The following is a 12,197-nucleotide window of genomic DNA, read 5'->3' as shown; positions in this document are numbered from 1 at the left end:
AAAAGAGCTAAGCTTGAGGGCTTGAAAGGTAAAATGAAGAAGAAGAAGAGAAAAAAAGATTCAAGATGAGCGTAATTTGTGTGTGAGTCTGTCTCTTGAGATGTGCGTGTTCATGCGCTTAAAACTGTTGCTATTATATTTGATAATTTTGCTAATAGAAAGTAAAATCTCGAGTAAAGAGAGAAGAGACTTTTCCATGAATCTTGATTACTCGATTAGCACCTTGACAATCTTGCATCATGAATGGTCGACAGTCCAATGAAATGGTTAAATGTAAAGATTTTTGTTGAAAATTGTAACCAGTGCAAAGTTTCAACTTTTGATGAGAAAAGTTGAGAAAAGTTGAATGGAGAAATATTTTCCATTGTCGATGAGAAATGGATTTAAACATTTTTCACAGACTATTAGGTATTTGGGAGTTAATAGGGGGTGGTTAGGAGGATGGTGTGGTGGGTTAGGCGGAGGGTGATGAGGAGGGTAAACTGGTGTGCTTTAGATTATTTATAAACGTGTCTGAATGGTGAGCATCTCATCTTTTTATGACACCACAAAATGTTTCTGATTGTTGTACAGTTGGTGAAATGCGAGACACACAAGATGGAAATGATTAGTTTGTTAAAAAAAACAAGATGTACTTGCAATTGAACAAATTTTTCTTTGATAATTGTTGCTGCATTTTTCTTCTCTTCACTTTCATTGTTGATGGCGAAAAATGAAAATTATTAATAAGGATGATGACAAGGGAAAGATGATGATTATGATGATAATAATGTTCACACTTTTCATTCATTTGCATTTGCAAGTTTTTTTTCATCTTGTTTTTGGCCAATGCAGTTGATTAATATACTTTGCTTGTTTCTTGAATCGTTTCTGTTGATCATATTGTTATTAGTAGATGTTGCATGTTGATAGTTTAGAGTGAAGATTACGTTGAAAGATGAAAAAGTGTAAATTCATGTTAATAAGGTTAACAAAAAGCTCGTGGGAACCTTATTAAAATGGTGGCCAGTGAAGACGATGAGTCTGATGATGATGTTGATGGAGAAGAAAAAGATGAGAGAAGATTGGTCTGAATAAGGAAAAGACCGGAAGGTAAAGTCAGACGTGGTCGATGTTACGATGAAAGATGATGCCAAGTGACAGGAAGGACAGGGTTGAACAGATGAACAGAAGATGAGAAAATTGTATTTACGAGAAGAAAAATGAATTCAGTTGATAGTCTTTATGAATCATTGTAACTGGTAACGACTAATGTGTTTAGTAGATGGTTTTTTGCTGCCTGAGGTCAGTTTCTACCAAACACTGGACACTGAAATTTTAGATTTGCTCTCGAGCTTCTAATCCCGAGATTAGTAGTTAACAATCTTCTTAACAACAACTAATCGTGTTCGCTTGTTTTTGATGATTGTGTTTAAAATGCAAAAAACTATTTTAGTCTAAATTACACCAATATCTTCTTAGCTGTACCAACTGTCCAACGGATTAGTAACATTTAATTATTTAATTGTCATAATCTGGGATAATCTTGTTTGTGGTTTTCTTACAAAGGATTAGGTCAAAATGGTCAACCACTTGAAGCATCTGGAAAGAAATGTTTAAATTACTGAAACTTCTTGAAACATGGAATAAGTGAAATGATAAAAAAAAGAGGAAAAGGAAATTGAAACAAGGACAAAATTGAGGAGGAAACAGGTAAACATATAAATATACAAAGTACGAACTGGAAACGCTCCTTTAAAAAAAATGAGATTCTTTGACGTTAGCCTTTTGACAGCTTATTAAATGCACGCTTTTATCAATTTCTTGCTCTTTGCTTCCCTGCTGATTCTTCATCTGAAGATGCTTTTCTCATCATCTTGCTCATGTTTATGATATATATAAATCCAAGTCCAGGTAAAAACTTTTTTTTTTGAGGCCATCAAAGGTGATGCTCTTACTTTGCCCACATATTACCTCATGTCACCAACCTCTTTTTTTAGCTCATCCTTGTGCTTTCTTCATCTCTTTATCTTCCTCTTTTCTCTCTCTTCTCTCATCGTCTTCCGAAATGTTTCAAATCTTCTCATCCTTCGAACCTCACGCCAATCATCTTACTTTCCTCTCTTTCTCCTTATTCTTTCTCTCTTTTCCTTGTACTTACCTGTCAATCATTAAACTATATAGATGAAGATTTGGTTGATGAAGATGGAAGAAAAAGATGAAAGGTGAAGATGAAAAGGGCAAAATAAAGGCCAGTGACCTTCATCATCCTCTTGGTCTTCATCATATTCAATTGTTATTAAATTTTCTGTTTGAAAGTTTCTTAATTGTTAATATCTTTTTTAATTTCTGATCTGCAAATTAATTGAAATCAATTATTCCGAGAAAAGTGAAATCGAATTTTCAATTTATTCAAATTTGTGTTGACCCAAATCATTTGATACTGATACAGATGTTTGCATAATTGGCGTTTTAATTAACATTTTTATCGACAATTTAAGGCTAATGGTTGAATTATGGTAAAAATTGTAGTTTTGTTGGTCTTTGTAAATGGTTAAACTTTTTGAGTTGGAAGAAGATGCTGAAAATGTTTATTGCAATGAAGTTTTTTGTTGCTTTCTTCATGAATTAATGTGACTAATTTTTTCTTTGATTTTTCTTCAGGAGATTACTTAATTCCAGGATCTTTTTTAGGTGATGCTTCCGTCGGTAGTGGTGACGGAACCGGCGAAGAGGATGACGATGAACGTAATAAGAAAAGACAAAAGAAAAGAGGAATTTTTCCAAAAACTGCAACAAATATAATGAGAGCTTGGCTATTTCAACATTTAACGGTAAGCAATATTCAGGTGATAATCATGATTATTATTAACAATCTGCAGATTTGCATGAAAAAAGTAAAGTTGACTTCAGAGGATTTTCATCAACTTATTCAACATAAGGTTTAAATCGATATTGTGATGAGATTTTAAATAACGAGATTTATTTCAATGTGACTCAAGTCTTATCATTTAATTGACTGTAAAAGGTTGACTCGAAGCAGTTTTGTTATTCCGAGAAATGAATGAGCTTTGAGTGAAAAAGATTTGAGATTATAGTTTGAAGTTGATTCTAATTTCATTTTGATAACACTTTTTTTTATCAACTAATAGTCTTCCTCTTTACGGACACTCAAAGAGCGAGTGCATTTATCATCTCATGACTTGGGTCTGCATTGATTAAAAGATGTAAAAAGAGGTAAAATGTGCTAAAATGGGATTTAATGTCTAGTAAATTAAATGTTATGAAGAGGAATCACATCATTTTTTGAACACATAATACAAGATGAAAAAAAAGCTTGATCTTGATTCCTTCATTTTTGCCAGTTGCTAGGAAAGGAAGGAAAGGGGCGAGAGAAAGATAAGGAGGAAGAAGGAGGAAAGAGGAGGAAAAAGGTGGAGAGAGTGGGTTGTGATGAGGTGGCATTTGAATGGAGGGAAAAGTTGCTCTGACAGCTGAATGGTTATGAAAATGGTTTTAAATTTAATTTAAATATGGAAGAGGAAATTCACTGTCATGAGAATGATTATGATGAGTGCAAAGACGAAAGAGTAAAGTGAGAAGAAAAGGAGGAGAAGAAGAAAGATGAGAGAATCAAATATTAGATGAAAAAAAATGAACTAAGTTTTTCTCTGATGTGATGTGAATTTTGCATGAAATAAAATTCGATACTAAACATGAACATTGAAACTTTTTCATTAAACCTGTAAACAGTCGAACAGATTAATTTTTACAAAATTATCTTTACTATCATTAACTTATCATTGATACAGTTGAACACAACAGGGTGAAATGACATGTCAATCTTGATTCTGAATCTCGTTGACATGAACTTCAAAGAGAGAGAGAACAACTTTATTGGAAACTTCTTAAATCAATATGAGAATTGAATATCGCTATTTTACCCTGAGAATTCATCAATTCTCATCCTTTGAGGTTTCACCTTAACCATTGTTGGTGTGTCAATGATGATAAATCCATTGGAAGGAAGATGAAAGATGATCAACTATTTTAAATATTTGACTTTTTCAGCCTTTTCTCTGTTCATCTTTTTTCTTCCCTCAAAATTGGTTTCATTTTTAAACTCAACTTTCAATTTCATTTTCATCACAATCATTCATCTGACAACATCAACATTATCAATAGCATCGTCAATATCATCATCAATTTAATATTAATACCTTTTAAAATAGTTATTACCTTGAAATCACCTGCAGGCGAAAAAGGCTTCAATGAGTTTCAATGAAATTATCAATTTTTACATTTTTACCTTTCTCTTTGTCAACCCAACGATCAGCAAAATGTAAAGTTGCTCAAAGTTGTTCAAAGTTACTCAAAGTTGGTTAATTAAAATATCAAAAGTTGCTAATCTTAATTGATAACAATTAAAAGATTATCAGATTGAGTTACATTTTTCTTGATCTAAATTGAATTTAATTGATTGATTAGTAAATTGAAGCTTGTCAACATTCATTGTTGAAGCGAAAGAAAAGTTTAACCAAATAACTCAACTTTACCTTTTCACCTTTTTTAAGTTAATTACAAGTGAAGGAATCAAATTTCATTTCTTGAGTGAAAAAAAGATGCGATTCTTTAAAATGATAAACATTTTTCAATGGCTTTTGTTGAACCAACGTTAATTGAAGACTCAAATAGTTCAAGTTTAGTGTGAATCAAATTCATTGACAGTTGAAGGAAGCGTTAACAAAGCGAACCCAAAAGGTTCTGAGCCAAAATAGGAACCAAGTAAACAGTCAATTGCTTCAGATAAGCGACTTGATAAACAAGAAACCAAAGTTGCGAAAAGGGCAACTTTTTTGGGTAAAAATGTCATATTGATAAACTTTTTTTTGTCTACTTTTCTGTGAAAAGAAAAACTTTTTTTTCTCTCTTCTTTTTCCCATTCTAATTGTTATCAAACTCAACAATCATTTGACAAAAATCAAAGTGATAATTGGTTCAACTAATTAACAACCTTTAATTATATGAAAATGTTGACAAACTCAACTCTTTACATTTCAATCATTTCTTTTGCATCAATGTTACAATTATAACTCAATTAATTGGACAGAAACGAACCTCTTGCAATCTATTAATCATTATCAATCAAACAAGTAAAACATTGAATCTTATCATTATTACCTTTAATGTTTAAAGATTTTCCTCTTTTTTCATTGACAATTAACTTGATGAATGCTTGCAGATTAGATAGATTGCTTTAAAATTAATTGATTTGTTTTTTTTCTTTACATTTTTTTCTTCTAATCATTGATTAATTTTGCTTGTTGATAGTGATGATGTTTTGATTATTAAATTGTCACAGAATCTGTTGGCCAAACGATCAACTTGTCTGCTGCATTTTTGACCAGTGAGTTGAGTTGACAGGTCATAATTAGCTTCATCATTCTTGGGCTTTTATCATGTTTCATGTTCGTCTTCAGGTAGAGATGAATCACAACTTGAAAACCTTTTATTAACTTGAAGTTACGAGAAAAGTGTATTAATGATACGAATTAAATTTAACCTTGAAAAAAAGGGATTTCATTTCAAGAACTGCAAAAAAAGTTATCAAAAGTCTATTGAAACTGATCAATCTTCATGTTTGTTGAGTGAAAAAAGTGCAGTTTGGTGTTAATAATAATGATGATTACATTTTTAATGGTAAATTGATTGATTAATTGTGTGCATTTCATTGCAGCATCCATATCCATCCGAAGACCAAAAGAAGCAATTGGCTCAAGATACGGGTCTAACCATTCTTCAAGTGAATAATTGGTGAGTTTCAAAGTTTCATTTTTTCCTCCAAACTTTGCTTTTCAACTTTTCAAATAATCAAAAACGATTACAATGATGAACGGTTCTAAACTTGATCAAGAACGATTTTCAGATAACTTTGAAAAAGTTATTTCTTCTCAGCCTTCGACTTGGACTTAATCCCAAGTTAAACTTGAAAGACATTGAAAGTCTTTACAGATTTGAGTTTTGTATCAATTATTATTCATTAATCCGTGTTAACCAAACAATTGTTGACTTTGATTATTACCTTTTATCCTTGTCTTAAATATACATAATTGTTAAACATTTATACAAGATATTAAAGTGGATATTATTGTGATATTTAACTAATAATACAAGTTTAGTGTGTGTTTGTATTACTTCATATCCTATTGGTTGTAAGAAGGAGAGAAGAAGAGGAGAGAATAAAAGATGAAAATGAAGAGAAAAGAAGAAATAAATAGAAGAAGATGAAGATGAAGAAGGATCAAGATGAGGATGTTATTGCTAAAGGGATAAGGTTGCTGTGTAAGTTAACCCAAAAGTATCAACCGACAAGTAGTCAGGGTTTTAACAATAATCCCAACAACAAACTGTCCTGCTTTTACCTTATGCTCAGTGTTACATAGGAACTACGTTTGCCTCATGTTTCATGTAGTAAAAGGGGGTTCTATGGGATAAAATGGAAATCCTTTGAATATTGTCTGATGAAACACGCATACAGATAGTCGGATAAGTGAGAGTGAAAGATGTACTCAGATATTATTTATATATCCATGTGAGTTTGAACAAGATGAAGGAATAAAAATATCCACAGAGAATTGTTTATATAGACAAATACATGGGAATACAGCTTTTTGCTCACAGAATTATAGGGACAATTTTATCCTGGAAAAATATAAGAAACGAACAGAGAAAGAAGACGAAGAAGAAGAAGATGAAGAAGAGAAAAAAAGTAAAAGGAAATTTGAACATTGAAAGTGTTTTTCTTCTTCATCTTCATTCTCTTTCTATTTCATCTTGTTTCATCTTGTTGTTCCAATGGCAGTAGCCAAGATTGATGCGAATTTATTTCTTCATCTTATGTTCGCCATCATTTTCATCATTATTATCAAACATCCCAGCCTTTGGTCGAGATTTTCTGGTAAAAACCAGGAAGAAAAAAAAGCAGCTCAATAGAACCAAAGGAAGAGAGAAAGAGGAATGTATGATGATGATGATGATGATGATGGAAGTTAGATTAGTTTAGCGTGAGCATTCAGGCTTAACAAATAACCCTTGTGTGTAAACTGGAAAAATGTTGCTTGGAGACCAGAAAAAGAAAACTGATAAAACGAAATTTCCATTTGATTCAATTTCTACCGATAATTTTACTCGTGATTTCCAACATTTTCACCAAACAAATTCAGTCAACTTTGGACCATTTTTTGCTCATTAAATTATTGCAACTCAAAAGGTCGATTCTAGTTTTTACTTTAAGCCATTTCCTTGTTATTTTTTGTGCTTGTTTCCGGAGACTAAAACAGATGATGATGATTGTGATGGCGATGATGAAGGATGATGACCATTAACGTTATTCATAACGAGTAAATAATACTAATTTGAACGGAAATACAGAGAAGAAGAAGAAAAATGTAAAAAGATGATTTTAGTGATTCTGATGATGAGCAGATGAGAGATGCTATTGCGTGATGACCAGAGATGATGAGAGGAAGATGCAGACAAAAAGATTGCTTGAAATGAGAAATATTTTTCTAATGAGTGTTGCTATTGTTAACGGAGTCGCTTTTGATTATATGCTTGATGTCTCGTATTGATATAAATACCAATTGATTAGCAAGTTATTAAGTGCACCCACTAATCAATAGTTTCAATTAAAAGCTCATTTAACATTTGGCTAACAATTAGATTCAACTGGAACACCCAAAAGTAAATTGATTTATAATTACAGTAAAAAAACAATGAATGGATAACAAACCTTTTAATTGCCAAAAAAAAGGTTTCCATGTTTACCTCAACATTTCTCATCTTTACAATCAATCTTAACATCAGTCAAATTCAATCATTAATCATAATCTTTTCACCGTTTCTTCCAAGTTAAATTTCGAGATTCAATGAAAGTGAAAGTTTCAATGTTTCAGATCATTTCTTTGACAAATTAAACCAACAAATTGAAAGGCAAATGAAAAATGTAAAAATGTTTGTCAAATAGGTAAACTCGTGTTTAGATAAATGATTGAAATGATTATTTATTTTTCGCTTTAAGATTCATTTGGAAATGAGATTATTTCAAACTCTGAAATCTGAACATCAAACAAGAAATGAAATGATCCATCATCTTCATCTTCACGGCTACCACAAACTCATCGCCATTCTCATGTCAACTCTGAAAAAAAAGTTTCTCCAAAACTGAGTTAATTCTTGTTACTTTAAGTACGTGAAAAACATTTGTAAATAACTTTTCAGGTTAACAATATTTAAAACTAAATTACCTGTTGATTCAGTTGATTCACCTTCATCATCTTCCCTTATCATCGCTGTTATCATCTAGTTGCTCATCTCTTTTCATCCAAATTAAGCTCATTTAATTTGCATTTTGGTTGCCTTGCTAAATATCAAGGTGTGTTATGTTATTAAATATAATTGGCTTGCAAAAAAAAGCAAAGTTAATGATTAGTTAATCATTGAAAAGTTTCAAATTGACACACTGATAATGAAATGGCCATAAAAACGCATGTTTAACTTGATTAATTGGAAACCATTTTTGGCCAATCAAACGATTATTGAGTTAACTGTTGACGTTAATCTGTTGGTAACAATTGTCTCAGTTAATCCAGTTTGTCAAAAGAGACGCAAAAATATCTATAACAATGCTCATTGTTATCATCATCTTCATCGCTTCATCACACTTTTCATTGACAATATCACTTTAAAATGGTTAAACAATTGTCTTTGAGTTTCATCTTTTTTCTTCCCTTTCCATTCACAATCTTTATTCAACTTTCTTGCAATTACCTGTTAACTCTAATAATCAACTAAACATCAACCTTGATGCGTATTTCCTCAACAATTGTTTTACCTTTGTTTTTTTTACTTTTTCGCCAGGTAACACAAAAGTACGCAAAAAGCACACACAAAATTTAGAGTTAATGAAAAAGCAAACAAAATGACGCTTGAAATGTGCTTTATTAAGAAGCTTATCATTATTAAGATGATAGGTAAACAATAATTTTAAAGGTAAATGCTTATTATTTATCTAATGTTATTTACTTGGCGTAATTGTTATTAGTTACAGTTTAACATCCGCAATAATAATTAGTTGATTAATTTTGACTATTTTCAGCTTTTATTTTTATCATTATTAATATGATTTATGATTTGTTTGTAAAGCCATTTTCTTGTTACATTGTTTCAAGCCAAAACCTTCAATATTACAAAGGAAAAAGTTATCGAGCGAAAAATGGCCAAAATTTTTACCTTGCATTTTACCTAAACAATCAATAAATTGATTGGTTCAATTTGAATATTTGCTGGCCAATGACAATTTTAAAATGGGCGGCAATGTTAGTAAAAAATAGTTGAGTAAATAAAGTAACAGGCTTAATTGACGATGATGAAGATGATGATGATGAGGATGATGAAGATGGAAATGATGAGGATGATGATGAGAGGCAAGAGGCAAAGTTAATCGCTTTAAGCTGTGAAGTAAATTCACTTGAAATGGTAAAATATGTACAAATGATTTATAAAGATTTGATTGAATCTGCCCTTCACTCATCATTATTAAATAATAATTCAATTTGGCAAATAATTTCTCTATTTATTCAATGTAACATTTTCATTGTTTTTTTTCACCTTTTAATATTTATTATTATAATCATGAATGATGATATTATTTATGTATATATCATTGATTGTTGAAGTACATTGAACCTGTCACATGTGACATGAGCAACAAACAGACAACTTTCAACTTTGCCTGTTGTGGAGGGTAAAGAGAGCCGTAAGGCTCAACCTAACTCGTCAACCTTTTAGCTTGAGCTTGATGCTTACCCGTTACCCTTCAAGAGTCTCAAGAGTCTCCAAGAGATTCACTGAAGAGTCTAACATTGAAAACAGCTTTTATTGTTATATTATTTACCTTAATATTAAACTCGAGTCTCTATACTGATCGGTTTATAACTTGTTCAGTCAATGTACAGTATTTACAACAAACCCAACACAATATCCTTAATAACTAGATAATGACTGGTTCTCTGTGGATCCCTATTTTCATCATTAGCCATTCTTCTTGGAAAGTTCAGTTAATCAGATTAATCATAATTCATCAAATTTCGTTTAAATTGTTTCAATTATCTTTGAATCACTTTTTAAAACCTTTTTCTGCCTTTTACTTTACCTCGATTCGCCAATTTACAAACAATTGACTTTACTGGTTCAAATGATAATTGTGATTTAATCTTGAACAATTTGACTGACTTTAAATTAGAACAATGCTAATTATGTTGATTATGATGAATTGCAGTTAACTTGCCATGTAACATCAAGTTAACAAGTTGATTGTAAATTTATGATCATTTCATCTGCAACAATTGATTGAATGTGCAAAAATATGTTTCTCCGTAAAAAAGATGCTGATTATGATGTGGTTCAATGTTGATATGTGAATGAACCAAAAATGGTCGAGTCACTATTACTGGTTGTATCATTTGTTGATTTTCAATTAACATGTTTAAATGTAAACTTGAGCCTTCGCGGTCCCAGGTAAACCTGTAATAATTTTGCAGAACAAGAAAAAAAAATGATGAAAAGTTAAAACAATTCTTGCTCAGTTTAAGGCAATTCTTCTCATCATTCATTCCACCTCAAAAAAATACTTGATGGCAACCTCTCATTTCTTGCCTTCTACCTTAATCTTTACTGTTTCAAGAAAGCCGCTTTTTCATCAACACACACAAGATGATGTTGAGGCAAAAAAATAACTCAAAGATGATGATAATAAGAAGCGAAACTGAAAGTGAATGATAACCATGATAAACATCATTTGAGAAGCAAATTTGCAATCTTTATCTCTCAATACTTGATAGTCATAATGCATTAATATTGTGAACCTTGAAAAGTTTAACCTGTGTTTTTGCAAGAAAAGTTCAACTTTTTTTGCAAAATATTTCTGTTTCTGTTGATAACGTTGACGTTCAAATGGGATTAAATTTAATGCCCTGAGTAAAGACAAGAAAATTATTTTCATCGAGTTATGCATCATCATGAAATTGAAATGAACATTTGAAATTAAATAAATGCATTTCCAAAGACTTGAAGCTCGACCCAAAGTTAACAGTTGCTATCGACTTGTTCAATTCAAGTTTATATGAATCTTCATAACAAGTGATTCAACTTGCAACATTGGAATGGTTATAAAAGTTGATTTTGCAAACTTGATAAACTAAAGACTGTGTCAAGGTTTTAGATGACAAGGTTTGCAATGTTTTGTTGGTCAAAGTTTTGCTATAAAAAAAGTGATTTACATTTTTAATTGTCGATCTGAAAATGTGTCAAATGATTTTTGAAATAATGTTTAAACGCTTTAGCAGCTATTAGTTATCTTTATGAGTATGTCAACTAGTAAAATTGTTATCTTTACGAACTATGAACTTCTATCTGAAGATTAAGTCTACATTGAAGCGATTCTTTGACTATAAAAATGATCATCTTGTTTTGATTATTGCACGATTATTCAGTTTAATGATGAAAGTAAAAGAAAATTGCTTTAAAATTGATAACTTGATATCATCATGTATATGAAATTAGATTTTAATTGAACCTGATGATCTTAATTTGATGCAATCTGGATTAAATGTCATTCATCATGTTGAACCATTAAATGTTTTTGGTTAATCAAGAAAATTGGTAAAAAGGCAAAATTGTTTCAATGGATTAATCAATTGTTTTATTGTTGATCAAAAGTTTTACTTTAAACTGAATTTAATTTGAACACTTTATTAACGTTGAAGCAAATCTGATTACAGATTGTTATTAAATTTAAACCTTGACAAGCAATCGTCTTTAATTAAGACTGATTCAATTGAAAGCAATTGAATAAGCAAAAAGAGGCAAAATAACAGGAAAGTTAAACAATTGTAATACACATTTAATTCATGTTTATCAACACTGACAACAATCAATTCAACAAATTACAATAATGATAACAGCAATGAATGGAAATTATTAATGGACGCAAGAAGAGATATCATGAAGATGATGAGAATGATGATTAACCAAATTAGGTTAAATGAAAAGGTTATTTATGTCATGTCCATAGACGACAGAAGAAAACGAACAAGAAGAAGAAAAACTCTTAGACGATAATGTTGCTGAATCGCCAAGATGAATGTTGAAAGCATTTC

At 30.8% G+C, this 12,197-nt stretch overlaps 1 protein-coding gene across 3 annotated transcripts in view; it reads left to right on the top strand.

Moving 5' to 3' along the window:
* Window positions 1-12,197, top strand: part of LOC107363191 (homeobox protein Meis1) — a 53,678-nt gene that overhangs the window by 23,917 nt on the left and 17,564 nt on the right. For all 3 annotated transcript variants that reach the window (XM_015930392.3, XM_015930385.3, XM_015930378.3), the window contains exons 4-5: window positions 2,644-2,813; window positions 5,717-5,793. In XM_015930392.3, the coding sequence (XP_015785878.1) occupies window positions 2,644-2,813; window positions 5,717-5,793 (247 nt within the window). The remainder of the gene's footprint in view (window positions 1-2,643; window positions 2,814-5,716; window positions 5,794-12,197) is intronic.

The sequence above is a fragment of the Tetranychus urticae genome, chromosome 2 (genome assembly GCF_039701765.1).
Source record: "Tetranychus urticae isolate SD_2017Ah chromosome 2, NJAU_TeUrti_SD_1.0, whole genome shotgun sequence".
NCBI lineage: Eukaryota > Metazoa > Arthropoda > Arachnida > Trombidiformes > Tetranychidae > Tetranychus > Tetranychus urticae.
Note: the sequence above shows the minus strand (reverse complement) of the source record. Positions and strands in the feature narration are given on the sequence as shown.